Raw genomic sequence first — 24,870 nt, 5'->3', positions numbered from 1 at the left:
TGAGAATATCCGCAGCAATCCTTTCAGCAGCAGTTTTTAGGGAAGTCAGACTCATTTCTGCAAATCGGTTCTTTTTTCATTTCTTTCATGTCAATAAACCGTTTCGGTGATTATTTTACGTAGCCTATTGCACTTTTTTCCCTATTTTTATTTATTTATTTATGATTATTTTTTAATTATCATTTGCTGTGTAATAATTCAGTTTGTTGCAGATATAGTTAAATTCAGAAAGGTAAAGTATTTTAAACCTACATATAATTTGGATTTTTACGTAAAAACTATTGATGTAATCTCTAACGTTTCCTAAAATGCTGTAACGTTTTAATAAAATAGCCCTACAGTTTATTAAAACGAGCTCTGGTGTGTATTTAATAAATCTGACAAGCAATTAAGCCGTAAACTTATATTTCAAGTGGATTTATTTGTATTATTTCTTCGACTCGAGAACAGTTCGAGATTCTTGAATGAATCTTTCAGATTGAGCTGGTTCAACCGTTTCCTTGAAAAGATTCGACTCAGTGGAATGATTCATTTGCGAAGCGGTAGCGGACATCGCTAACTGGAAGCAGCTTGTTTAACGTTGTTCAGCAATAACAGTCATGGAGGTCCCAGGTCCTGATAGTGATTGGAGGAGTCCAGCCTTTCGACAGAAAGTAGTGGCGCAAATGTAAGCATTCAAATATGTTTTTGGTTATATCCTTATATAAAGGGCATAAAGTCTCAGAGTCAGCTAGCTAGTTAGCTGCTAACTAGCGGATGCTCAGGCTTGTTATCAGCTCATCTGTTAAACAGTCGAAATTTCAAAATAGGCTGTATTTATATATGATATTTATCTGATCACGGTAATATGTTCATTAAGTGAGATTACATTTCCTTTTTAGAGTTTGATTAGCTATGCGGTTTGCAAATGGAAAGTAAGCCTAATTAAATTCTAGTCAAATATGTTCAAGCGAAATATGTATTAATTATATATAAATGCTGTTTAACGTTGTAGGCAAAATAAAATTAACCTTAAAGATATTATATCGCTCTTGTGATCACTTTAGGCTCATTATAAGCTCTTCTAATAGTTGCCCAATTGCTCTTGTCATCACTTTGAAGAAACAATTACCAACATATTTTGGAATTGTGTTTATAATGTGTTGGATTGACTTTTCTTTATTGTTAAAAGGAATTTATCCCCAAACTTTTGTATCAGTAAAAAACAAAAAAACAAAACAAATTGGTGTCTCTTTGAGAATAGACCTAAATTAGTAACTTATTTCTTTCTTTAAAGAAGAATTCATAGATTCATTTGCTTGCAATACTCTTATTTGGTGTAATACTTATACGATAACACACTTTAATTAATTTCAGAATTTCATGTATTGATTGTAACCCTCTTAAAATATTAAGTTTCTTTTCTCTTTTTTTGTAATAGTTTTATTCTTTGTTCCAATAATAAAAAGCTGTTCTAAATGTTCTGAGACATCTCTTAAATGAATGATAGTGTCAGTAAACGATAGATGATATTCAGACTTCTGCTTTATTGCAGAGATGAAGCCATGAGAAAAGCAGGAACTGCTCACACAAAGTCCAGTACTGACATGGAGAGCCATGTTTTTATCAAAGCAAAGACCAGAGTAAGTACTACTTTTAAATGTACATGTTAACTTGCAGTTTAACGGAAATGTTTTGTGTGATTTGTTTAAATGTATTTTAATTTTTTTTGGTGGGGGGAACAGGAGGAGTATTTATCTCTGGTTGCAAGGCTGATAATTCATTTTAGAGACATTCGTAAGTAGGCAATTCACTGTTTACTATGCTTTTTTCGGTTTTATTGCTGAGATGTTAGGATGTGGACCGTGAATTGAAATTATTGTTTTTCATTCCAGATAAAAAGACTCAAGGTGGGCCTGGTAAATTAAAGAGCTATTTAAGATCTTCTTAAGTATACTATTTAACTGTCAGAATATATTTTCTGCTGAATTTCAAAGTAATATTGTTTATTTTTAGACCCCATGAATGCCCTGCAGAATTTACCAGGAGTGGGTGGAGGTGGTCCTGGAGTTATTGGCATTGGACCACGCCCCCCTGGCGCACCAATGGGTGGTATAGGGCAAATAGGGCAAATGCAAATGGGTCAACATGCCATGCAGGGAGTAGCGGGAGGACAGCAGGCTGGTAAATTCAATAGCTGTCAACTGATTAGAGAGACTGTGTGGCTTTATAATAATCTTATTTTAATTCTCATACATTTCCTCAAAATGACATGATGCAATATCTACCACAGCAGGAGCTGCAGGGCAGATGCAGATGATACAGCAGCCGCAACAGCAGCAGTCCATGCAGTTCCAGCTGCAGCAGCAGCAGCAGGCAGGCATGCAGCCTCAGCAGCCAGCAGCTATGCAGCAGAATGCCATGCAGCAGCAGTTCCAACAGATAAGGCAACTCCAGCAACTTCAACAGCAGCACCATCAGAATCAGCAGATGCAGCATCAGAATCAGCAACAGCAGCAGGCCCAGAATCAGCAGCAACAACAGAACCAGGTAACGGAGAAGCGAAAGATTAAAGGTGCTCTAAGCGAAGAAAAAACGCTGTCTCCGCAGACACCTCAGGCTCCACAAACGGCAACAAAAACAAACTGGGCTAACCCGCACCACGAAACATAACAAACTGTTCCAGCCAATAACCGACAAGAAGGATTTGGGGGTGGGGTTTTGGGGGGTTAGTGCGCGGATGAGGAGGAGGGAGGGTCTAGCTAGCCTCCGTTTTGTTTGACAATACTTTAAACGTCAACAAGAGGTGACGTCACCCGACATCGCTTAGAGCACCATTAATGTTTGCTACTTAAATGGTGGTGATTAGAGATTCAGGAATGCCACTTTTTCCAGAACTTGGCCAGTAGTCCGATACTGATACTTACATTTCTTTTACTCGCTGATACCTGTATTTTCATTGCATTTGTAATTTTTACGTATATGGGCCATTCTACAGAATTGGTTTAAAGTCAGAGTTGGAAACGTCTTGGAAAAAAATGTGTCTTTTCCCACAAATTTTGTATGTATGCAAATTGTATAATATCCAAGGTACACATTTCTAGTAATTGTGCAGTTAATTAACATATTGTATTTTCAGAAAGTTTTGGAATATTTTTCCTCTCCCCAGATTTGTCGCTACCGAAACACAATAATAAATAATTTAATAAGAAGGCTTATATTGACCTATTAATATTTTGTTTACATCTACCTTGTAAATATAGTTTTTGCTATTTAAAAAAAAAAGTTTTCACAGGTAAATCAATAACAATTACAATTTTAACTATTTCAAGTGTAATTTATAAGATTTGTTGTATTTTGAACCCAATCTTTCTTTGTAAAAGGCATTAAGTTAATCATACTGATTTCAAAGTTAAGGATTCATTAGTTTGAACATACATTGAACCAAATTTTGAGGGAAATGTGTTCAATAGTCTGAAAATCTGTGTGTAACTTTAAGGGACATCACTACCAAACACCTTTTTTCCGCAATTAAGCAAACTTTTTGTTACCATAATAACATCTTAGTTGATAATTCAGTATACTTTATTTTAGACAAAACATCCATGTTTCGGTCGTGACGGCACGCACATTTTCTGAAGTGACAGTAATGTTTTGGTAGCGACCACATCACATTACAGAATTTTAACTCTCATACTAAAACATACTAAGATACTAATGATTTGCAGAACTGTACAACATTTTTTTTTTATTTCCCCCAAAGTTTCGGTCATGACTTTTTCGGTAGTGACAATTTAAGATACTTTTGAGCCTAGTTCAAAGATGATAGCCAGCACATGGTTACCTAGCACAGTTCTGAACAGTTTTACACACATAAAAACTAAATGTTATGGAATTGCACCCAAAAAAGTTTGCTTAATTGCAGAAAAAAGGTGTTTGGTATAGTGATGTCCCTTAAAGTTACACACAAATTTTCAGAGTTTTGAACACATTTCCCTCAAAATGATTGTACCTATCTACAATGAAAGAGGCTTTGAGAGAGAGGGACACAGGAATATTTCCTGATCAAAAATGTAGGGGTGTGGTTAAAATCAGTCTCAGCCAATGGACTAAAACACACACTGTTTTGGTAGTGACATGAAAAGTTTCATGATTTAAAAATAAAATATAAAATAAATAAACTTTTAAAAAGAAATCAAAAATATATATTTTTAAAAACAACAATGGAAAATATTGAAAAAAATATTTCAATATTTTCACAAGTTGAAATTTAGGGGTTAGGGTTCGGGACAGCCACCTCCCAACTGAAAGTACCAAATGAATTATGATTTTATATATTTTTATATTCTGTAGAATGGCCCATATAAGGGTAGATAAACCAAAAGAATATGAATCATATTCATTGGTTTAAATATACATTTCATTCAGTTATTTTCATGCTTAATTATGCCTGTTAAAATGTATTGTACAAGCCTACAATAAATTAAATATAGATTAATATTAATTAAAGTTAAAAAATTAATTCAATCAAGAGCAGTGACTGATTTCTTTGTCCTTTGATTAACATTAAAACACAGCAGCAGGTTTATTAAGCTGCTGTCACTTTAAGACAGAATGCACGGATCCAATGTACTGTTACACATGCGTTTTATTTATTAACTGTTTACGTTCACTTGAGACATTGCCAACTAAGTTTACTAGGATATTCGCCAAGATGGGCGTCTTTACATAATTTTTGTGTGAATTCGTCAGGTCAAGCGCAAGAAGACGTGAAAGAGAATTCAATGGTGTATCCAAGCACTGTCTGAGACGCAGCTTTTTGGGCGCGCGTTTCGGATGTTTGGGCACAGTAAACTTCTTGTCCTGTAATAATGTAGGGAACCACTTGTTATACATAAATGACATAACCGGTCAAATTTTTTACTTGCATATACGATTTCGTTTTAATCTAAATGACGCATGTGTGCTGCTGAGTGAACAATAAAGAGAATGCAACAGAAGTGTGTTTTCTCGCTCTCTCTCTCTCTCTCTCTCTCTCTCTCTCTCTCTCTCTCTCTCTCTCTCTCTCTCTCTCTCTCTCTCTCTCTCTCTCTCTCTCTCTCTCTCTCTCTCTCTCTCTCTCTCTCTCTCTCTCTCTCTCTCTCTCTCTCTCTCTCTCATCAATGTGCCTTGATTTACTTTATTTGCTATTTACATATCCAACCGAACAACAAACTTTCCAGCGACGTGTGTGAAAAAGGGATTCGCTCAACAAGCTCACGTCTGAGCCTCTGAGTGCTTAATCCACTCCATGTGTTTCGCTTATCAGCTTGCGCACACCAGCTATAGAGGTGTGACTATTTAATTTGTTTAACATTCTATTAATTTGATACATTAACTTCATAGACATCCATCTCTGACACATCCATTCTGTTGTTGGTGGGTTGGTGAAATCATGGCCAAATAAAGATACTACATGACAGAATTTTAATTTAAGTGTTAATTTACTTATTTGTATTTATAATTTCATAATTTACTCAGTGTATTTATTCTTTTAATGTCTTTAATTCCAGTTGCACCAAACCAGAATGATGCAGCAACTGCAACAGCAACAACACCAACAACAACAGCAACAACACCAACAACAACAGCAACAACACCAACAACAGCAACAACAGCAGCAGCAGCAGCAGCAGCAACTGGCTCATGCACAGGCTCAGGCCCAAGCCCAGGCCCAAGCTCAAGCTCAAGCCCAAGCCCAGGCCCAAGCTCAAGCACAGGCCCAAGCTCAAGCTCAAGCACAGGCCCACGCTCATGCCCAAGCCCAGAGTATCCAGCAAATGCAGCAGCTTCAAGCCCAGGTCCAAGCTCAGGTCCAAGCTCAAGGTCAAGCCCAGGTACAGGCTCAGGGAGTAGCAGGTCAGATGCCCCCTCACTCGCAGCAGCAAGTCTTGGTGCCCCAGTCATTACCACAAATGACTCCAGGACAGCATCAACAAATCAGCTCACTCAGCCAACAGCAGCAGCAACATCTGAAGCTCCAGCAGGTAATGCAGGTAAAGATCAGCTGCCCTAACAGGATGCTATCATAATGCAAAATGCATAATAACCACTTTGAGTCTCCGTTGACACCTGTTATTGACATCTGTCTCACTTCATCTGAACACAAGTGGTCGGGAGAGGCAAATGATACGCATATTACACCGCTATTACACAGCTAGTCTTAGTTTCTGGTATATCTTTCTGTTTGCTTCCGTTTATACAAGCAGGCGAGAGTATTACAACAGCAGCAGCAGCAGCAGCAACAACAACAACAGCAGCAGCAACAACAACAGCAGCAGCAACAGCAACAACAACAACAGCAACAACAACAACAGCAGCAACAACAACAACAACAACAGCAGCAGCAGCAGCAGCAGGTTCAACAGATGCAGCAGGCGGCCCAGCTCGCAGGAGTCCCTGGCCAGGTAAACCCAGTGCAAGCCGTGGTGAGGATTGCGATAAGAGACTTGAGCGTGAAGTGATTGCATGCTACCGAAATCAATACTTGAATTTCTTTTGGACCTCAGAACTGTTTATTCCTTGCCTGGTGGTGGGCCGTAGTGTAATGCACAATGTCTAAATAACAACAGAAGTATTATACATCATTATTTTTCTTGTCAATAGAGGTTTAGTTGTGAGTTTAACAAGGTTTATCCTTGTTCTCCAATCACAGCTCAATGTTTCTGAACAAATAAGCTACTGAGATCTTCACCAGTGTTCGGGAGGCTACTTTCGCAAGTAGCTTGACAAACTACAAGCTACTCATAACTAGCAAGCAGTACCACTATTACTTTTACTCATACTTGGGTTTAAGGGTTTTTCCAAACCCCTAATTTAACTATTAAAGGTGGGGTATGTGATTTTCTTTTTTGACCATTTTTCAAAATCACTTGAAATCCTATTCCTAACCCACTTACAGCCACTGAGTTAGAAGCACTGAAATGAAAATTAAGCAATTTAATCATCTGTGGAACGGGCAGGATTTGAAAAACTCCAGCCAATCATTTCCAAGACCACCTAGAATCATTGGACAGTCAGTGCGTCAATCAAACGGTCGTACCATACCCCCCTCGCGCGCGTGTCCCCTGTCGTGCGCATACTCAAAGCTCGTGACCCAGTCACAGTAAGTGCAAGTCACCCCGGTACAGAGAGAGAGAGACTAAGTGCGATCTCGCGCATCTGAGTTTGGCAGATGCATGATTGCGCGTCCATGTTCTTCGAATGGGTGGAGTCAGGGCCAGCGTTGGAGGAAAGAAGGTAGGACCTTTTGAGTTCTGTATTTTCAAAATCTGCCGGCCAATTTGCAAATCCCATACCCTACCTTTAAACTTTCCCACCTAACCCGTATTGTTTGTGCTATCGACATAAATTATACTTCAAACTTAAACCATGAATACTTAAGGTACTTTTAAAAGAAGAACACGAGCCGTATTTAGACAATTTGCAAGCGAACAGCTGAATAATTCTGTGTATTTCAAAATAAAATATGGCAAAATAACACGTGTTTTTTAAAATAGGCAACTGAACTTAGTTTTGAAGTTTTAGTAGAAGTTTAAGTAATTAATTTTTAAAAAATTTTGAAATGTATAATATTTCAATATCACAATTGTTAAAAAGTACACTACTTGTTGGAAAAAAAATCTTGTTACTGTAAAAGCTGATTAACAAACAAAGAAAAACACTGCTGACAACGTGGTTAGTTCTGTAGCGTAGCTAGTATTAGTTAATAAATGCCCAACACTGCTTCCTACAAATGCATTCTGGAGGCTAATTCTGCTTTATTTGTCAGCACTTGCCATATATATATATATATATATATATATATATATATATATATATATATATATATATATATATATATATATATATATATTAGGGATGCACCGATACCATTTTTTCAGAACCAATCTGATACCAAAAATTCTGAGTATCGGCCGATACCGATCCGATATAGCGCAGTGACTTTTTTTTTCTTTTTCTATACCTCTGTGTTAAACATCATTATAAAGAAAAACAACAAATGAAAACAAATATGATCATAATCTATGACAAAATACTATAATAAACTAGATTAATGGAAAATTCAGCAGCAAAAAGTTACTCTAGAAAAATCATGAGTGCACAATAATTGTATTAAATCTAAACATTTAGTGAAAAAGACATTATTTAGTGGAGATGAAGAGCAAATAAAAGTGAAGTGTAGCGCTAAATCTGTTCAAATGTTACATATTGCTCTTGTATTTTTCATTACACAAAAGTATTATATTATGAAAGGCTCCAAAACAGAGTGGCACAAAGTTCAAAGCAAAAAGGAAATAGATATTGATCCATAGTATATTATATCAATGCAATAGTTTATCAAGTCTTTTCTTTTAACAGTTTTAAATGTCAGTTACAATTCATAGTGCTCTCTATTCCATTGTTGTGATCTAAAGATACCCGGGAGAAAGTTACATGAACAGCAATAAGCTCCAGCAAGATAGTCATTTTATGCGAAACCACAGACCTTTATCTACAGATCAAGTATAATAATAGGAACATTGAATCATCTCGGAGAGAGTTTCATTATGTTGACTGTCGTAACCGAACGCGACGCACTGTTTGAGTGCTGAATGGAGAATGACTGACAGCCGCAGCGGAGGGAAGCACTACAGTTGCTTCATGACCAATTTCAAAGTTCCGTGCGACTGCCGCTAGAGGGGGCGAAATGCGACAATCGTATGCGAATGTCATGTGTAGTGGAAAGGCGGCTTTACATGAACTTGAATTTAACGACTTCTCATCTCTGTCACATTAAACTATGGAATTGCTTTAGAACACTTATAATATAGTGGAGGAAAAGTTGATGGTGCTTTGTTTTTGTACCTTTTGTGAGACTTGACTAGGGCTGCACGATTTCCATGTAATCGCACTTAAATCAAGTTGGCTTATCACGATTTTGAAATCGCAAAGGCTGCGATTATTATTTTTTTATGCGCAGCTTGTCATTGATGTACGGCTCTGTAATAGAGCCCGACCAATATATCGGCGGGCCGATATTATCGGCCGATTTTAGGCATTTTCCTAACTATCAGTATCGGCATTTAATGGCCGATAAATGAATATTTAAAAAAATGCGGTGCGGTGATTCATGTAAGGGTGGCGCTGCCAATAAAGCACCTAAAAGCTGTCACAAGAACTGGCAAAAGTAATGATTATGAATACAACAAATATGGCAAGGAGACATTTTAATTGTTTATTAATAAACAAGTGTTTTCAGTCAGTGTCAGCCAAAGATGAAGTTGACGATGCTGACTCGCGATCTTCAGTGAACGCGTGCCAGAGAGAAATGCACATTTCATACGATTACATGAGTCTGTCTGTCTTTCGTTTTGAATTGTTCTGTTTAAAAGTAGACATTTCAATATAGATATATTTTAATTCTCAGGTCTATACGCTAAGTTTCGGTTCATGAGACGAGCTCCAGTTCACCCGCAGGCGCCTCCGTGTCGATATTATCTATCGTCTGCTAGCTATATTTACTTCTTATAAATTAAATCCAGGCAAATGGTTGATGAAACATTGATTAAAATTAAGATACAATTAATACAAAACGAAATTCACTTTGAAACGAAAGGTTTTGTGCTTTCTGTTTGATGTCTATGTGAAAGTTTCAAACGCCTATTTTAGTGCCGCTTTCAGAGCGCTCACGTCCGTAGTGCTGAACTGTCGCGTCTTTAACATTGTTTTTTTCCTCATAAATGCGAACACGAAAAATAAAATAAAATAAAATGAATATTTTATGTAGCCTGTGGAGACTGAGAGCCAACCCTTCTTCATCCGGTGGGTAGTAGCCTACTAGTGATTTGCGCAGTGTAATTCACAGAATTGATTTCTCTGCTACCAGCCTCTGTCACGTATTGTGTGAGCTTGCTTGTGACTATTGCAAGCGCGCAGCTGAGAAGTCCTGATTATATTGTCTGCTATATTTAGGCCTACTTCTTATTTATTAAGGCAATTGGTTGATTTTAATCAATGAAACATTGATTAAAATGCGTGGCGCGAGCGATCTCCGACAGTAAACTGATTCTGCTGTGTCACCGGGTAAACAGCTGTTGTGACGCGAGCAGTAACGGCCGCGTCCGGTGTAGACACCGTGTTAAAGCTCATTCTGCCTGATAACGCTACGTTACAACATCAAGCAATATTCCAAAAATGTATATAATTATAACACTTTATATAGGGCCATTTTGCATTAAGAGTAGGCCTAGCCTAGTTTCACGTTTAGTACATTTTGCTTACTAATTATTTAAAATAGTATAAAAGTACTGTACATAGGCTATGTAATTAAAAACGTTTTCATTATGATATTATTAATTTTACTGTAGTAAAAAGATATGACTAAGTTATGTTATGATATAAGAGTTATGATATAAGTTATGATATAAGTTATGACTAAATTAAAAGACAAAGTCGTTAGTGAAGATTATGCAACAGTAGAATATAATATAATATAATATAACATGCAATGCAATGCAAACTAGTTTGGTTACAGCTCAGCTGTATAATTCTCATTCTATCATCCCCCCTGCCTCCATTACATATCTGTGTCACACAAGTGTTTGATTACCACATTTGAGTGATCATTGCAAAACATGTTTATAAAATATATTTATTCTGTTTATAGCTACTGTGTAAAGTACCCATCAAAAGTTTGTACACACCAATAGGAAAGTGTCCAAACTTTTGACTAGTATACTGTACTATAATACACATAAATAATATTGCTTGCTACTGTATTATAATATACACATAAATAATATTGGCCGATATATCGGTATCGGGCTCTTTTTACTCCCTAATATCGGTATCGGCCCCCAAAAATCCATATCGGTCGGGCTCTACTCTGTAAACGCTGCACCATCTGAAAGAACTGAGTTTGAGTCACTTATAACATGCATTTGAAAAAGCAACACGCGTCAAACAGCTTTCCAAACATGACAAGCATTTAATAACCTCTTGTCCAACAAAAGACAACATTTAATAACATGCTTTTACTCCAAACTTACTTCATAACGGCAGTTGAGCATCCTCCTGTGAGATGATGTGGCTTCTTACACAGAATAAGGCAGTTGTGTTTATTAGTCATGTTTAATCAATCAAAGCGTTTCAATCTTCTATTCAGCTACAGCGATGATGGCTGATAGGGATTTCCTGGAATGACGAGCATTATCTACTTCTGTGGCGAGGCATATTTGGCGTGTCTACGCCAGATGGCGTGCCGCGTTCAGATGGAGCAGCATTTACTACCGATCACCCGTTCTGCACTGACAAGCTGCACATAAAATAATCACATAATAGTTTGGAGTGGACCAATGTCAGTGCAGCGCGAACCGATCTTGATCAAGCGACAGTTACTACACCGCACTAAGAGATCCAGTAAAGAAAGCATTTCAATTCGCCACAGAAGTAATAACATCACTGCGAGATCTATAGTGAAAAGCATTACATTTTCTCCGTTATTAACTGTAGATCTCTATTAGATCAAACAGCGCTGATGTGGAAACCAGGAGAAACATTGTGCCGTAAATGAACTAGTTATAGGATTTAAGTCCACAGATCAGCAACATTCACCATGGATTTAATGTAGTAGCACTAACTGTAATGATGGAAGTTTGGCAGGAATAGTAAAATGCTTTCAAGAATGTCACATCTTTTTCCAGCAGTTCAAAACTCAAATATTATCATTTAAATGTTATTTTTAATGTAATGACCAAAACATTATTTGGTCGTCTTTCAAAGATTACCCCCATTTATAAAACTACAAGTTTCAAGATGCAGGAAAACTCACACTTAAAAATATATATTTTTTATTTAAAAATAAAAAAGACATTAAATTACCATTGTAACCAGTAGGTGGCTGCCATTTCCACTCCCATATATATATATATATATATATATATTTTTTTTTTTTTTAATGGTTTATTGTTAATCCGGAGCCTTGCAAACTTGAAATAAAACTGAAATAAAATAAATCTTTGTTTATAACTACTACAATATTACATTTAACTTTTTTTATAAGCTGTTTTTGTTGTATATGCTAAGACACCTCAGAAAATGGGTCAAGTATAGCTCCATCATTGTTCAAAGTAAAAAAAACAAACAAGGACATTTCTTTGGTATTTCTTTCTTTTTGCTGTATCGAAAACGTTCCGAACCGTGACACCACTGTATGGTATCGAACCGTGAATTTTTTTAAACCGTTACACCCCTAATATATATATATATCCTGTTTTTAGTTATGTATGATAAAGATAAGCTCAACTAGATGCCTGTTTTACTTTTCCAAATACATTTAGTCAGATCTCTCCCTCAAGGGTGGCCCTCCCATCTGCAAGCATTCGATGGATAACATTTTGCTTCATGTTGCTTTTATTCACCTTTTCCCATCTGTGTGGCCCTAGTTTATTCTAAAGCCAGAAATCTCTATTCTGTTGCAGAGCTGTGAAATACAGCAGAGCAGTCAGTTTAATATAAGTTTGAGTAGCCTTAGTTTTTAATCTCATTTGCATTATGCATGTTTGTGCAGCTAACCGCTAATAGACTGCATGCTTGCCGTTTTAAACCCACAAGCCCTTTCTGCATGCACCTGACAAGAAATGCATTCCTTTTTAGGTTACCCTGCACAAAGCTGTATGAATTACAGTTTGCCATGATTGTTAACATACTCTTAAAGGCTCAAAGGAAAATATCAATGATTTCCTTAATGTGTTTCAAGGGAGGTATTGGTGGTTGAATTGTATCCGCCCATCTTTTGATCCGAGCTCCCCTCTAAAAGCCATTAGCAGATGGCAAGCTCAACCACAGCTTTAATTTAGAGTCGAAAGGCTTGCTGGAGATCTTTCCTTGCCTTGCATGATTCTGGTACATGAAAAGAGAGCATGAAATCCATTGGCCATTCTGCCTTGTCTAAACAATCAGTGTTGTTAAAGGAATATTCCGGGTTCAATACAATTTAAGAACAAACTGCATCATTTTGATTACCACCACACTCATTACCGTCAGCCGTTTACAGCATAAATGGGATTTTTTGGAGTATTTAAAAGCAGAAATGTGATGACAGTAATTTTGCAAAAGTACTTGCATTATTTCTTCTGTAAAAACTTGCATTATTTGAGCTGTAAAAAATCTTCTTGCCATTTTTACAGCCGTTTTAGAGGTTAATTAATTTATATTATGTATGTTAAATATAAATTTTAGTAGCAATTAACATTTTCACTACTTGTGTAGTCATTTGAGCTTTACTTGTATTAAACCCGGGATATTCCTTTATATGCTCTTGGACAGGAAGCTCACTATACTGCCGTGCTGGCACATCTTTTTATTTTTGGACAGCCTTGTTTTGCATAATTGAATGTGACTCTATGTGCATCTGTGCTTGCAGACCTGCCGAATCTATTTCCGTTTGCATTCTTGCATGTGCTTCCTCATGTCCGCTGATGCACTGCATTTATTGTTTTGCTTGTGACATGTCTGTTGTCCCCTCTGTCCTCCTCAAAGATGATGCCCCGTCCTGGGATGCAAATGCCACCCCGGTTGCCCCGCGCCACCCCGAACTCTTCCATTCCTCAAAACCCCGCTGCCATTGGAGGACAGCAAATGCCACAGGTATTTACCGCAGGGCTGAGCGCAGGGTCTCAGCGCTGCAACCCAGTGGGTGCGTACGTCTGTGGCTTTACACTAGAGCGAAGGCTGTCCATAATCCACACTCATCTGCCTCCCTTTACCCCCCAATCCCACCCCCAACCAGTTTCACAATCAGAAATATTTAGTCGGAAATTACCCAGAAGCACTTAGGCAAGTGAAATTAAAAAGTGTGTGGCACAGGTAAGTGGACTGGATTTTGTGATAAGTGACATTAGTGAGGAAGCTAATAAGAAGCAATCATCTACTGGTTAAACAGCGCCATCTACTGGTGCTCTACAGTCAAAGCGAACTGATCTTGACTGTACAGTATGTCTGTTATCTCTAGGTAACTGGCTACACCAGTGCTGTGCCCGCTCTCCACCACTCGTCTATTTACTTTGAACCCACTTTAATTTTCCCTCTCTCCTAACCTTTCAAAGGGTCAGCAAATGATGTCATCACCCTCCCCAGTTCAGGTGCAGACTCCCCAGTCGATGCCACCTCCCCCGCAGCCTCAGCCATCCCCCCAGCCTCCTTCCTCTCAGCCCAACTCTGTCAGGTATAGTAAAATAGTTTTGTTTTTCTCCAATATGTATTTACTAGTATTAACTGCAGAAGGTTAATTCAACCTTTTTTTTTTTCCCTCTAGCTCTGGTCCGACCCCATCTCCAGGAGGTTTCCAACCCAGTCCCTCTCCCCAGCCATCCCAGAGTCCTGCCTCTGCACGCACCCCCCAGAGTTACCCCCTCCAGGTACCTTCACCTGGACCCCTGAATACACCAGGTACAGAGAAGCTTTCTTGTTTTTATATACATATATATGTTAGGACTGTCAATGTTAACGTATGCGATACATTTTTGTCCAGTTTAACGCGTTAAAATATTTAACGCAATTAACGCAGCATCCATTAATTTGAGTCATTCTTTGGCTACGTTACATTATATGATCCCGCTCTTATTCATGCAAATGCATTCAAACTAGGGGTGTCACGATTCTCCAAATCTTCAATTTAATTTTCGATTCTAAGGTCACGGTTCGATTCGATTCTCGATTTTTACTGACCTTTTCTGACCTTTTTTCGCAATGTACCACACTACATTGTCAAATTTAAAACATTTATTAACAACATAAAGTGCTTATAATATAATATAATATAATATAATAACTTATATCTTTAGTCAATTGGAAACTTAAGCAAAATAACCTGCCATCTAGTTTCTCTTTTGTAACTGCAGTCTTCACATAAGATGACATTCAAGTTCACAAAAAAAAAAAAAAAAAACAGTTGTTGGTTCAACAGATAAATCTATATTTTTGTGGTGCCTGCGGAGATGCCCTGCCATGTTAGTTGTGCTGCCAGTGGAAGAATATGTTACACGCACATAGCAGAGCTTGCAAACTGTGGCTTTTTTGAAGCGCGAACGTTGTCAACATAACTCACTGGAAATCCAAAATACTTCCACACCGGCGACTTCAATGAAAGAGTAGACGGTTCAAGTTCTGTCGATGGGTCTCTTGCATCTGCAGTTGCCATGCTATCTTTTGACTCGCTGTAGCTAAGTTAGAGGAGGTTGACTCGCAGCACTTCAACACACGTGTTCTTTTCCGCTTGGCACGCCGACCGGACGTGACATGGGGGCTTGGCAGCATCGACGATTCCATTTTTTAATTCGAAGTTCGAGATTGTGACTTAATTTCGGTCGATTTCGATTTAAAATCGAAATCATGACACCCTTAATTCAAACCATTCAAGCGCGACAAGACAAAAGAGGCCGTGCTGTCTGTGAACGTCCTGTTTATGTGACGCGCACACACACACGACACCGAAAGACGCAGGTATCGCACACAGAGACAGCACACCAGAATACAGTTTTCTTTCGCGCTTGAACGAACAATAACACACAATTATGCCAGAGTATCCTCATAAGAGCAGTCTTAAATGAGTTAAATAAAGTCTTAAATGAACGTGAAGAGTTGTAAGAGAATGAGACCCATCTCTGTCAGCAGCTGCAGGTCTTAAAGGGACAGCAGCCAATAAAGCTTTCTGTCAGTAAATTTAATCAAAGAACAAAGGTAACAGCTCTTGACTAAACATTTGTAGCTTTAATAAGGATGTCTATATTTAATTTATCATTTACGCAGTTCAGACTGTTTGATGACTTTATTCAATTTCGGTATATGTCTTACCTGTTAGACAGGAAGGAAGGGCACAGGTAAATATGACATTTATTATGGGTTTATGTGAGGATTGTTTGAAGTTAACTAAAATTAAAAGTTGTCATATTTTTTTAAGCCTAATAAATGTTACAAAAATTGATAGCTTTCGATTACACTGTAATTTTTGGATGGCTATTTAAAAAAATTTTTTATCCAGACATCAATAGCTGTATAGTATCAGTGATACTGACCTTCATTCATAAAAAGATGCCATTAAACAAGTATTTAAAATATATTGTCTTCATGTTGTCTCTACATTAATTTGGTTTTACATTTTACATTAATTTAGATTAACTGTGAAATTATTACATTATAAAATATATAAACTAATATAAACCTATAAAAACGTAAGTGTTTTTAATTGTGATTTAATCACAGAAAAAATGTGCGATTAATCAAGTTAATTTTTTTTAATCTATTGACAGCACTAATATATATACTGTATAGTGCTTAACAAATTTATTAGACTACCGCCCAATGTAAGGTTTGTGCTACAGCTTCCCTAAACTAACAGTATTGGTGATTACCAAAATATTTTTTTTATGTTTCTGTAATGGTTAATCCAGCAGTGTGTAAGCTCTTTAGTCACAGTTGGCCAAGTCAAAGTCCAGACTTGAATCCTATTGAACAAATTTTGGATTTAGGGGATTCAAAGATAGATAGCACAAACGTTTTATCAATAGCAAGTCTTTGGGAACAACTAGAAACTATTTGGAAGTCAATTACAACAGAGACTGTGGAAAAGGACTATACATAAAAACTAGGGGTGACCCCGAATAGTCGAAGATTCGATGCTTCGATAGGAGGAGCCTGATTCGACTACCAATCTCACGGTCGAATCTTCGCAGATGTGTTATTAAAGGGTCACTCCACCCATTTGCATTAAGAGGTCCATTGTTAGACAACCAGTCATACTATTGAATGGTCGTGCAACATTCTTTCATTTTCCCCTGAGACGAGAGAAATCTACTATTTACCTTTTTCACTTCCTCCTACAATGACGCAAAAATCGTCATTTGACGTCATTGTAGGAGGAAGTGTAAAAAGGGGGGATTTCTGTATAGACTACAAGCACAAATTCCCACCCTTTCAAACCCGCCCATAGGGGGTTGTGCCTAATGCGCTAACAGAGCTATCACAGATCAGTGGGTGGGACTTCACTTGCAGATACTGAAAGCAATATCAGCCATCTTGTTTATAAGCTAAGCTAACAAGCGCTGTGGATATAGGAAGTTACGACAATGACGGAAGAAACTAAACATGATATGGAAGAAGAGGATTTTGAAATTCTGCTGCTCGAATCCGCTCTTCGTGGCTATCTTTACGAGCCGCAATATAGTGAAGAGCAGCTGAGGCTGATGGAGGATCAGGAGGCGGCTGCCTGTCGCGAACGAGGAGCCCGGACTGGGTCGAGCTGAGGCGGGCTGCTGGTGCCTGTGCTCTCGCTGTGCGCTACGGACACAGATAGAGTCCGTCTGCTGCAGAGAATTTCAACGATCGCAATTTCTCCTAGACTAAATCTCTGAATCAGACGACCACACGGACGTTTGTGTTGTGATGTGAACCATCCTAGTTTCGCCTGACTGAAAATCCAGGTATCATGCAATAATTCACCATATAGAAAGAAATACAAACGAGTAATTCACTAATGAGTTTGCCAATGTAACGGGGTTCGTTGTTGTGGGAAGGAGGCTGGAACCGGCGAACATTTAAACATTTTAATAGTAAAATAAACAAATACAAAACAAAAGTATAAGCCAGCTGGCCACACACAACAGAAACAAAACATAAAATCAGGCCTGTTCCTTTTGTGCTTCCGCTCCTCCGTGAGAGATATGAGACCGCTGCACAGGTGCCATTCATTATCACTCGCGTCGTCCTCTCACGTCCCTCGCCCTCGTCCTGCTCGCCACAGCCAACTAACTAGACATTTTTTGTGAAATGAATTTCAAACTCATTTAGCAGCTAGCCTTCTTGTAGACGGAAGAGTGATTTCTCTGATGTTTGCGCTGTTCTGGATTAGTGGGAGTGGCTTGCGGAGCTGTGCAACGTGGTGCATTGTGGGAGTTGTTGTCTTACATACAAATGCGCCCTAAAGTTATTTTCTGTCTTTTCTCGGTCAAGAGGGCACCAAATTCAAAATTTCTTTTACATTTCGACTACATATATAACCCACTTTCAATAAAGATTAATGTTGAAATGGGTGGAGTGACCCTTTAAATGAGGATTATGTCATTTTGGCTATATGAGTGTGCTCAATGTCTGATTTCACATAGAACTACTGGTTTTCTGTCAATACGTTAATATACAGCCTATTATGATAATGCTGTCAATAAAAATGTGCATAGAAAGAAGCTTTTAATAAATATTTTAACGTGCGTGCAGCGTGAATAAATCCAAACACCCCGTGACAGATTTAAGTTTCACTTTCGATATGTGACCGACAGAGGAGCGTCTTGTCGGCAGGGATTTAAATCTTTAAAAATGTCTAGGATAAGAAAATCTAAAGATGCACACCATCAGAAAGGATATTCTCCAAGGCTGGATGTAGCATCAGGAAAACCATGATCGCACTTCTGCCGGCCAACGTTAACAGGTTGGTTTTCTATGGAGAGAAAAAGCTTAAAGGGGTCATATAATGCCATTTTTGTACAAGCTAATATGATTCTTTAGGGTCTAAATTAAAAGTTTGTAATATACTTTAATTAAAAATTCTCATTAGTATTGTAAGAAAACACTTATTTTACCTGGTCAAAAACAGCTCTGTTTTCAGCACGCCGTTTCAGTGCATATGACTTTAAATGATCATGAGCTTTGCTGACTCCGCCCCTCTGTTCTGTGTACACCAGAGCTCTGGCGTACACCATTTGTAACTCAATAACCATAACGCGTTGTTCAGTATAAACGTGGGATTATGAATTATATTGAGAACGTCATACTACATAGAAAACATGCCGTAATGTACCCTGAGTGTAAACCTTAGACGCATTCATTGTGAAGCGTGCAGCTAGCGATTTGCAAAGATTAATATATTCATATAAAGTTTAATAAAACGTTACACTCACTTCCGTTCTTCTGGAGATTCAGCAGGAACACGAATATCTGGTAGCAGCTACCGATCCATTTTTCATGAGCAGCAGCTTAGCAAATCCAGCTTTATACTGATCCTCGTCTATAAAGCGGTCTGGTGTGAGAAATGATTCGCGCAAACATGAAAGCATTGACGTTGCTCGTGGGGAATATTCCCTTCGAAAACAAACTCAGCCACTGCGTCTTCAGCGGTTCGGATTTAGGAACATTAAAATGACTGTGTTCGTTATTACACCCAAGAACAGAACACCACAATCGCTTAGACGCCATTCTGCTCATAGACAGTGCTCCAGCATATCAACAATGACCGCGCCGGTCCGCGCAGACTATGATTGACAGCTCTCTCATGGAGCTGATCTCACCCGCGAGGGCGGGTCTGTGTTGAGACGCTCCTGTCAATCAACAATCGTGGGAGGGGCTTCCGAGCGTGTGACGTCACACGGTCGAACGGCTCGATTTGAGGCAGGGGAAAACATATAAGGAGATTAAAACAAAACCACTGGATGGATTTTTATCATTATATGATGGTTGTGTACAGGCACTGCCAACACACATTTCAGTACAAGCAACTTGTAAAAGTGCATGCACCATTATATGACCCCTTTAACGTAGCCTATAATAAAACGCGTTGTGTTCATATTCTGGGTTCATCTGCTTTTCTGTAGGCTATATAGTAGGCTATGCTTAATTAATAAGGTGTGTACAGAATTTGATCTTTTAATATAGCCCAACAGTTTTAGGACAAAGCCGTTAAGCGTTTTAGAATGTATTTTATCCGCGCACACAATTTGAAAAGACTCAAACGGACACAGGCCGAGTGAAAGACTGGATTTTGTTTTTTCGATCAGGTATGGGTACAAGTGATTTTAAAACATTTCAGCCGGTTCTAATTTGATTTTTGGATACTGTGAACACGTTTAGCTAAAAAGACTGCCGCTCCAGTTTAGGGTTTATTGTTGTTTCTGCAGTTAAAAAGACAAAGTTGACAATCCTGGCCATACTTTCGTCATTTTAATAATTTCTTTATTTTTTATTTTATTAATTGATCACTCAGGGTGATCTAATTTAACTATTTGTGACTTGTGTTTTGAATATTTGTTCCCCTGCACTTTAGGCATTTTGCACACATTTGTTCTGCTTCTTGTGACTTGATTCTGACTTATTTCGTTTTGTATTTTTATTTATTATAAATGTAGGCCTATATTGTGTTCTTAATTGTTGATTATTTTTCAGTGCATCGATGTTGCGCTGTAGGCCTACTTAGGACATGCTCGTACAGGCAATTCAGCCGATTTAATTTGATTTGCATGTGAAATGCAAATCCTATCTGCAGTGTGGCCTTTCTGCAGTTATTTATGTTATTTCTTAGTTTTATTGATCCAAAATGTTTTTATACATTTTCTTCTATATCTTTGTGTGATGTTCTGTACATGGCAGCTTTAAAATGTTAAAGCCCCGCCCCCTCCCCAACACCACACATATGATTCGACTATAGGCAGGACTTGACGAATCTGATTCGACTATGAAAATCCTTAGTCGGGGACACCCCTAATAAAAACAATGGCAGGAGGGGTGGAACGGTACATGTATTCGTATCGAACCGAAACGGTACGGGCGTCACGGTTCGGTGCACAAATTTACACGGAGAATACACGGTATAAAAATAAATAAAACTCGCGTGAAAATTAATTAATGTAATGCGGAACTACTGTTAGATACGCGGGTTCTTTAGGGACACATAATCTGTACCATCGGCTTAGCTCTGAACGCGCGTTCACTTCAAACGTTGGCTTTATACGCGCGTCCTATTCGCTTTGGACTAGCGTCGAACTAGACGCGATTGACACGAATTTAACGCTCTATTCGCGTTTGGTGTGACCGCATAATGAACAGGCTGCGATGTCAAGATTGCAATGCTGGAGTGTGTGTGTTTGTGTGTGTGTGTGAGAGAGAGAGGCGCGGCCGTGATCGAACAGTGGAAACATAAAAAACATACTCCGTCATTTTGTTCATACAAATCATTAAACCTGCAAAGTGTTTACTTAAATTTGTGTACACTCGCAATAAAACACAATATTGTGCTTTTGTCACACTGGAAACTCATGTCAAACTGTAACCTTCAACTGTCACTCAACCAAAATCTCTCTCTCTCTCTCTCTCTCTCTCTCTCTCTCTCTCTCTCTCTCTCTCTCTCTCTCTCTCTCTCTCTCTCTCTCTCTCTCTCTCTCTCTCTCTCTCTCTCTCTCTCTCTCTCTAACACACACACACACACACACACACTGTTTTAAAAGCAAAACATATTTATCCAACTCCATTTCAAAACAGTCTGTGGGTCCCATCTTTTGGACATTCATCATATTGCATTGGTTTTCATTTCTCGTCCTCGGAGCACTAATCTTACACATTCTACATTGATTAAAAAAGAAAATCGAATATATTTTTAATGGTAGTATTATTTTATACAGAAATCAATTATTTATAATTCAGATGAGAATAATGTTACATTGTTAATTAATAATGTTAATTAAAATTAAGAAAAACAAATATATTGATCTGAAATATAGCAAATTAATTTTAAATTAATTCAGGTACAATTACCAAACATATCGCAAGGTCTTTTTGTCTTTTTATTAATTTAATTTATAAACTAATTATATAAAACTATTGTCAGTGCACTACAAATAAACTGGTTCTATGCCTTTATTAATAAAACTTATTTAAAAAATACAATGCCTTCTGCATTTTTGTTTTGCTTTTCCCTCCATTGTACCGAAATCGTACCGAACCGTGATGTCTGAACCGAGGTATGAACCGAACCGTGACTTCTGTGTACCGTTCCACCCCTAGGAAGAATGCAAGCTGTTATCAAGGCCAAAGGACGCCACACAAAATATAATAATTGTGTGTGAATATAGACTTTAGTTGTTTCAGTTTGTTGTTTGCCTAATAAATGACAATAACATTTTTAGTTTTAAACAAGTTTTTGACAGATTCCTAAAATATTTGTTTTCTCTTTATTATGACAGGTAGTCTAATAAATTTGTTAAGCATTGTATATATTTTTTAACATAGATAATACAAATTAATATATTGTTTTCTTTTTTACATTTATTGGTATCAGGCAATTTTATATATTGGATATTTAATTGTACATTCTCATTTTCCTGTGTTTTTACTTTTCATTTTTTTGTTGTTGAATAAATTAATAACATTGTTAAATGAGAATTTTAGAGATTAATTTGTAAGACTATGCATTTTTAGTACTGTTCATTATAATCTTGTGATCCCTACATTTATTTGTAACAATCAATCAAATGATTGATTAACTTTTATTTTTGGTTTTATTTTTAATTTAATTAGACATTTTCAGCCAGTTATTGGTTATCAGCTAGCCTGGTTAAAACCAGACCATTCTCAGTTGTAAGTTGTAGGGTACAAAATCTGCTTCAAAATCCCAGCGCTGTCGTCATCGTGTAAAGCCCGCCCCAACGTTTCTGATTGGTGCCGCGGTTTCGACGGATTGGAAATGGGTTTGAATGAGCTCTTTGCCAGACTAACTTTCAGAGCAAATCTAAATTTGCCGGAAGTCGTCTGGGTTTTCCCAGGCTAGTTATCAGCCGGAACATGAAAATAATTATTTGTTTCTCGGTGGCAGCCAGAATTGAATTTCGGTGCAACCCTAATTATATATATATATATATTTTTTTTTTTATTACAGGGAATCCAGGCTCTGTGATGAGTCCAGCAGGGGCCTCACAGTCTGAGGATCAGCTTTACATGGATAAACTGAAGCAGCTGTCAAAGTATATTGAGCCGCTGCGCAGGATGATTAACAAAATAGACAAAAATGAGGGTACTGGAGACTTTTTCTCTTTTGGTGCTGATTTATCTTTTTCCCCTTGATTTTAGTGCTCATGCTTTGTTTGGTCTTTACAGACAGGAAGAAGGATTTGAGCAAAATGAAAAGTTTGCTTAACATTTTAACTGACCCCAACACAAGGTAGGAAAGCCGGCATGTTGAACACTGTCTCTAGTGTTGATTTTTGACTTGTGATTAAGGCTGCATTATTGCTGTCTTCCACTAGGTGTCCACTTAGAACACTACAGAAGTGTGAAATAGCATTGGAGAAACTAAAGAATGACATGGCAGTGGTGAGTAACCTTTTTTTTCAAGATAGGAAGTCAGTTAAGTTGCTGTTCATTTAAAAGCAGTAACAGATTTCTACAGTGATGTCTTGACTTTTATTTCCAGCCGACTCCTCCCCCTCCCCCAGTGCCCTGTACCAAAAAGCAGTACCTTTGCCAGCCGCTGCTGGATGCTGTTTTGGCCAACATCCGCTCCCCGGTTTTCAACCATTCACTTTACCGCACGTTTGCTCCTGCTATGACAGCAATTCATGGACCCCCAATCACGTAAGATTAACAGCTAAAATTATTATTATTTTCTCATTTAAGGCCGGTTACCAGGGCTGCATTTATTTGATCAAATATACAGTAAACTGTAATATTGTTACACTTTAAAAGAACTGTTTTCTATTTGAATATATTTTAAAATGTAATTTATCCTTGTGATGACACAGCTGAATTTTCAGCTTCCATTGTTCCAGTCTTCAGTGTCACATGATCCTTAAGAATTAATTTAAAAAAATGCTGATTTGATGCTCAAGATATATTTTATGATTTAGTATTAATCATAAAATACAAATATAAATGTACGTAACAAATGTAAATGTAGTATTATAAAAAAAAACATACTGACCCCAAACTTTTGAACTGTAATGTATATTATACATTTTATAAATTATATAAACTATACATTTATAACAGAGTATATCACCATGTAGTTTGTTATTTATGTTTTAAAAATATATTTTTTAATAATCTCTTTAAAAGATAATCGTAACAAATGAAGTATTGCATTAGTGCAAAACAGCTTCACAATATTTATAGTTTTGCATAAAAAAAAACATTGTATTGTGTGTATATATACCACCCAGCTTTAACTCGTAAATGTACATATTACAAAATATATTCCTTCATTACAGGGGTCCCTCAATTCCTTCCCGTAAACGGAAGCTTGAAGATGACGAGCGCCAGACCATCCCGAACATACTTCAAGGGGAGGTGGCTCGGCTTAATTCCAAATTCCTGGTCAATCTGGACCCGTCCTTTTGCAGCAACAATGGAACGGTGCATCTCATATGTAAACTAGGTCAGTTCAAAACTTATGACCACTATATGCGTCATGTACACTTGTACAAATTAAACATTCACTCCTGGCACTGTCTCTGTCTAGATGATAAAAATCTTCCCAGTGTTCCCCCTCTTCAATTGAGCATTCCAGCTGACTATCCCGATCAGAGCCCCCACTGGGAAGATGACGGTCAGCAGTATGGTGAGTCTTCGTGTATTAACTGTCAGCATGCTATCTTAGGCTGCCTTTTAAAATGCATCCAGTTTAAATGAAAAAATATAGGCTGTGAAACGTATGAACTGAACACGTCCTTACCTTCCTCTCCGTTTTCAGAGGCCAACCCCTTCTTGCAGACTGTGCATAAGAACATGACCTCTAAACTCCTTCAGCTTCCTGACAAGCACTCGGTGACGGCACTGCTGAACACCTGGGCTCAAAGCGTGAGACAGGCTTGCCTTTCAGCTGCTTAGATGTTTTCCCATCAGCACTAGCAGCCCAGTATAATCCTTGCACCTCAATGGAATGATGGCAATATATTAATACTTTCTTTGTCTTTTTTATCTACATGAATAATCGTCTGTTTTCTTTATTCCAATACACTAAAGCCTTAACTGTTTGTGCATTGCTTGATCAATAAAGACATTTAAACTGCTGTTTCAATCGTAAATGTGTGGCATAGAACTCAAATACATGTAGTTATATAA

The 24,870-nt window shown here is 37.7% G+C and overlaps 2 protein-coding genes across 9 annotated transcripts in view; one reads left to right on the top strand and one right to left on the bottom strand.

The window, feature by feature from the left end:
• Positions 1-24,870, bottom strand: part of rpl17 (ribosomal protein L17) — a 138,882-nt gene that overhangs the window by 55,720 nt on the left and 58,292 nt on the right. The gene's annotated exons all lie outside the window — the stretch shown is intronic.
• med15 (mediator complex subunit 15) lies at positions 512-24,819 on the top strand. 8 transcript variants are annotated; one of them, XM_056268224.1, is made up of 18 exons: positions 512-667; positions 1,535-1,622; positions 1,725-1,776; positions 1,875-1,889; positions 1,996-2,163; positions 2,273-2,529; positions 5,532-6,014; positions 6,225-6,425; positions 13,540-13,647; positions 14,106-14,224; positions 14,315-14,448; positions 22,691-22,825; positions 22,909-22,972; positions 23,058-23,124; positions 23,225-23,385; positions 24,018-24,184; positions 24,269-24,367; positions 24,500-24,819. In XM_056268224.1, the coding sequence occupies exons 1-18, from the start codon at positions 600-602 to the stop codon at positions 24,634-24,636; spliced, it is 2,523 nt and encodes an 840-aa protein (XP_056124199.1). In that variant the 5' UTR covers positions 512-599; the 3' UTR covers positions 24,637-24,819. The 8 variants fall into 8 exon arrangements, with proteins under 8 accessions (XP_056124199.1, XP_056124197.1, XP_056124200.1 ...); XM_056268222.1 differs by having other exon boundaries at positions 1,875-1,898; positions 2,276-2,529; XM_056268225.1 differs by having other exon boundaries at positions 1,875-1,898; positions 5,532-6,005; positions 6,228-6,425.

The sequence above is a fragment of the Rhinichthys klamathensis genome, unplaced genomic scaffold, assembly GCF_029890125.1.
Source record: "Rhinichthys klamathensis goyatoka isolate OS25496 unplaced genomic scaffold, OSU_Roscu_1.1 h1tg000270l_1, whole genome shotgun sequence".
In the NCBI taxonomy this organism is placed as follows: Eukaryota; Metazoa; Chordata; class Actinopteri; order Cypriniformes; family Leuciscidae; genus Rhinichthys; species Rhinichthys klamathensis.
This window is presented reverse-complemented; position numbering and strand designations above follow the sequence as displayed.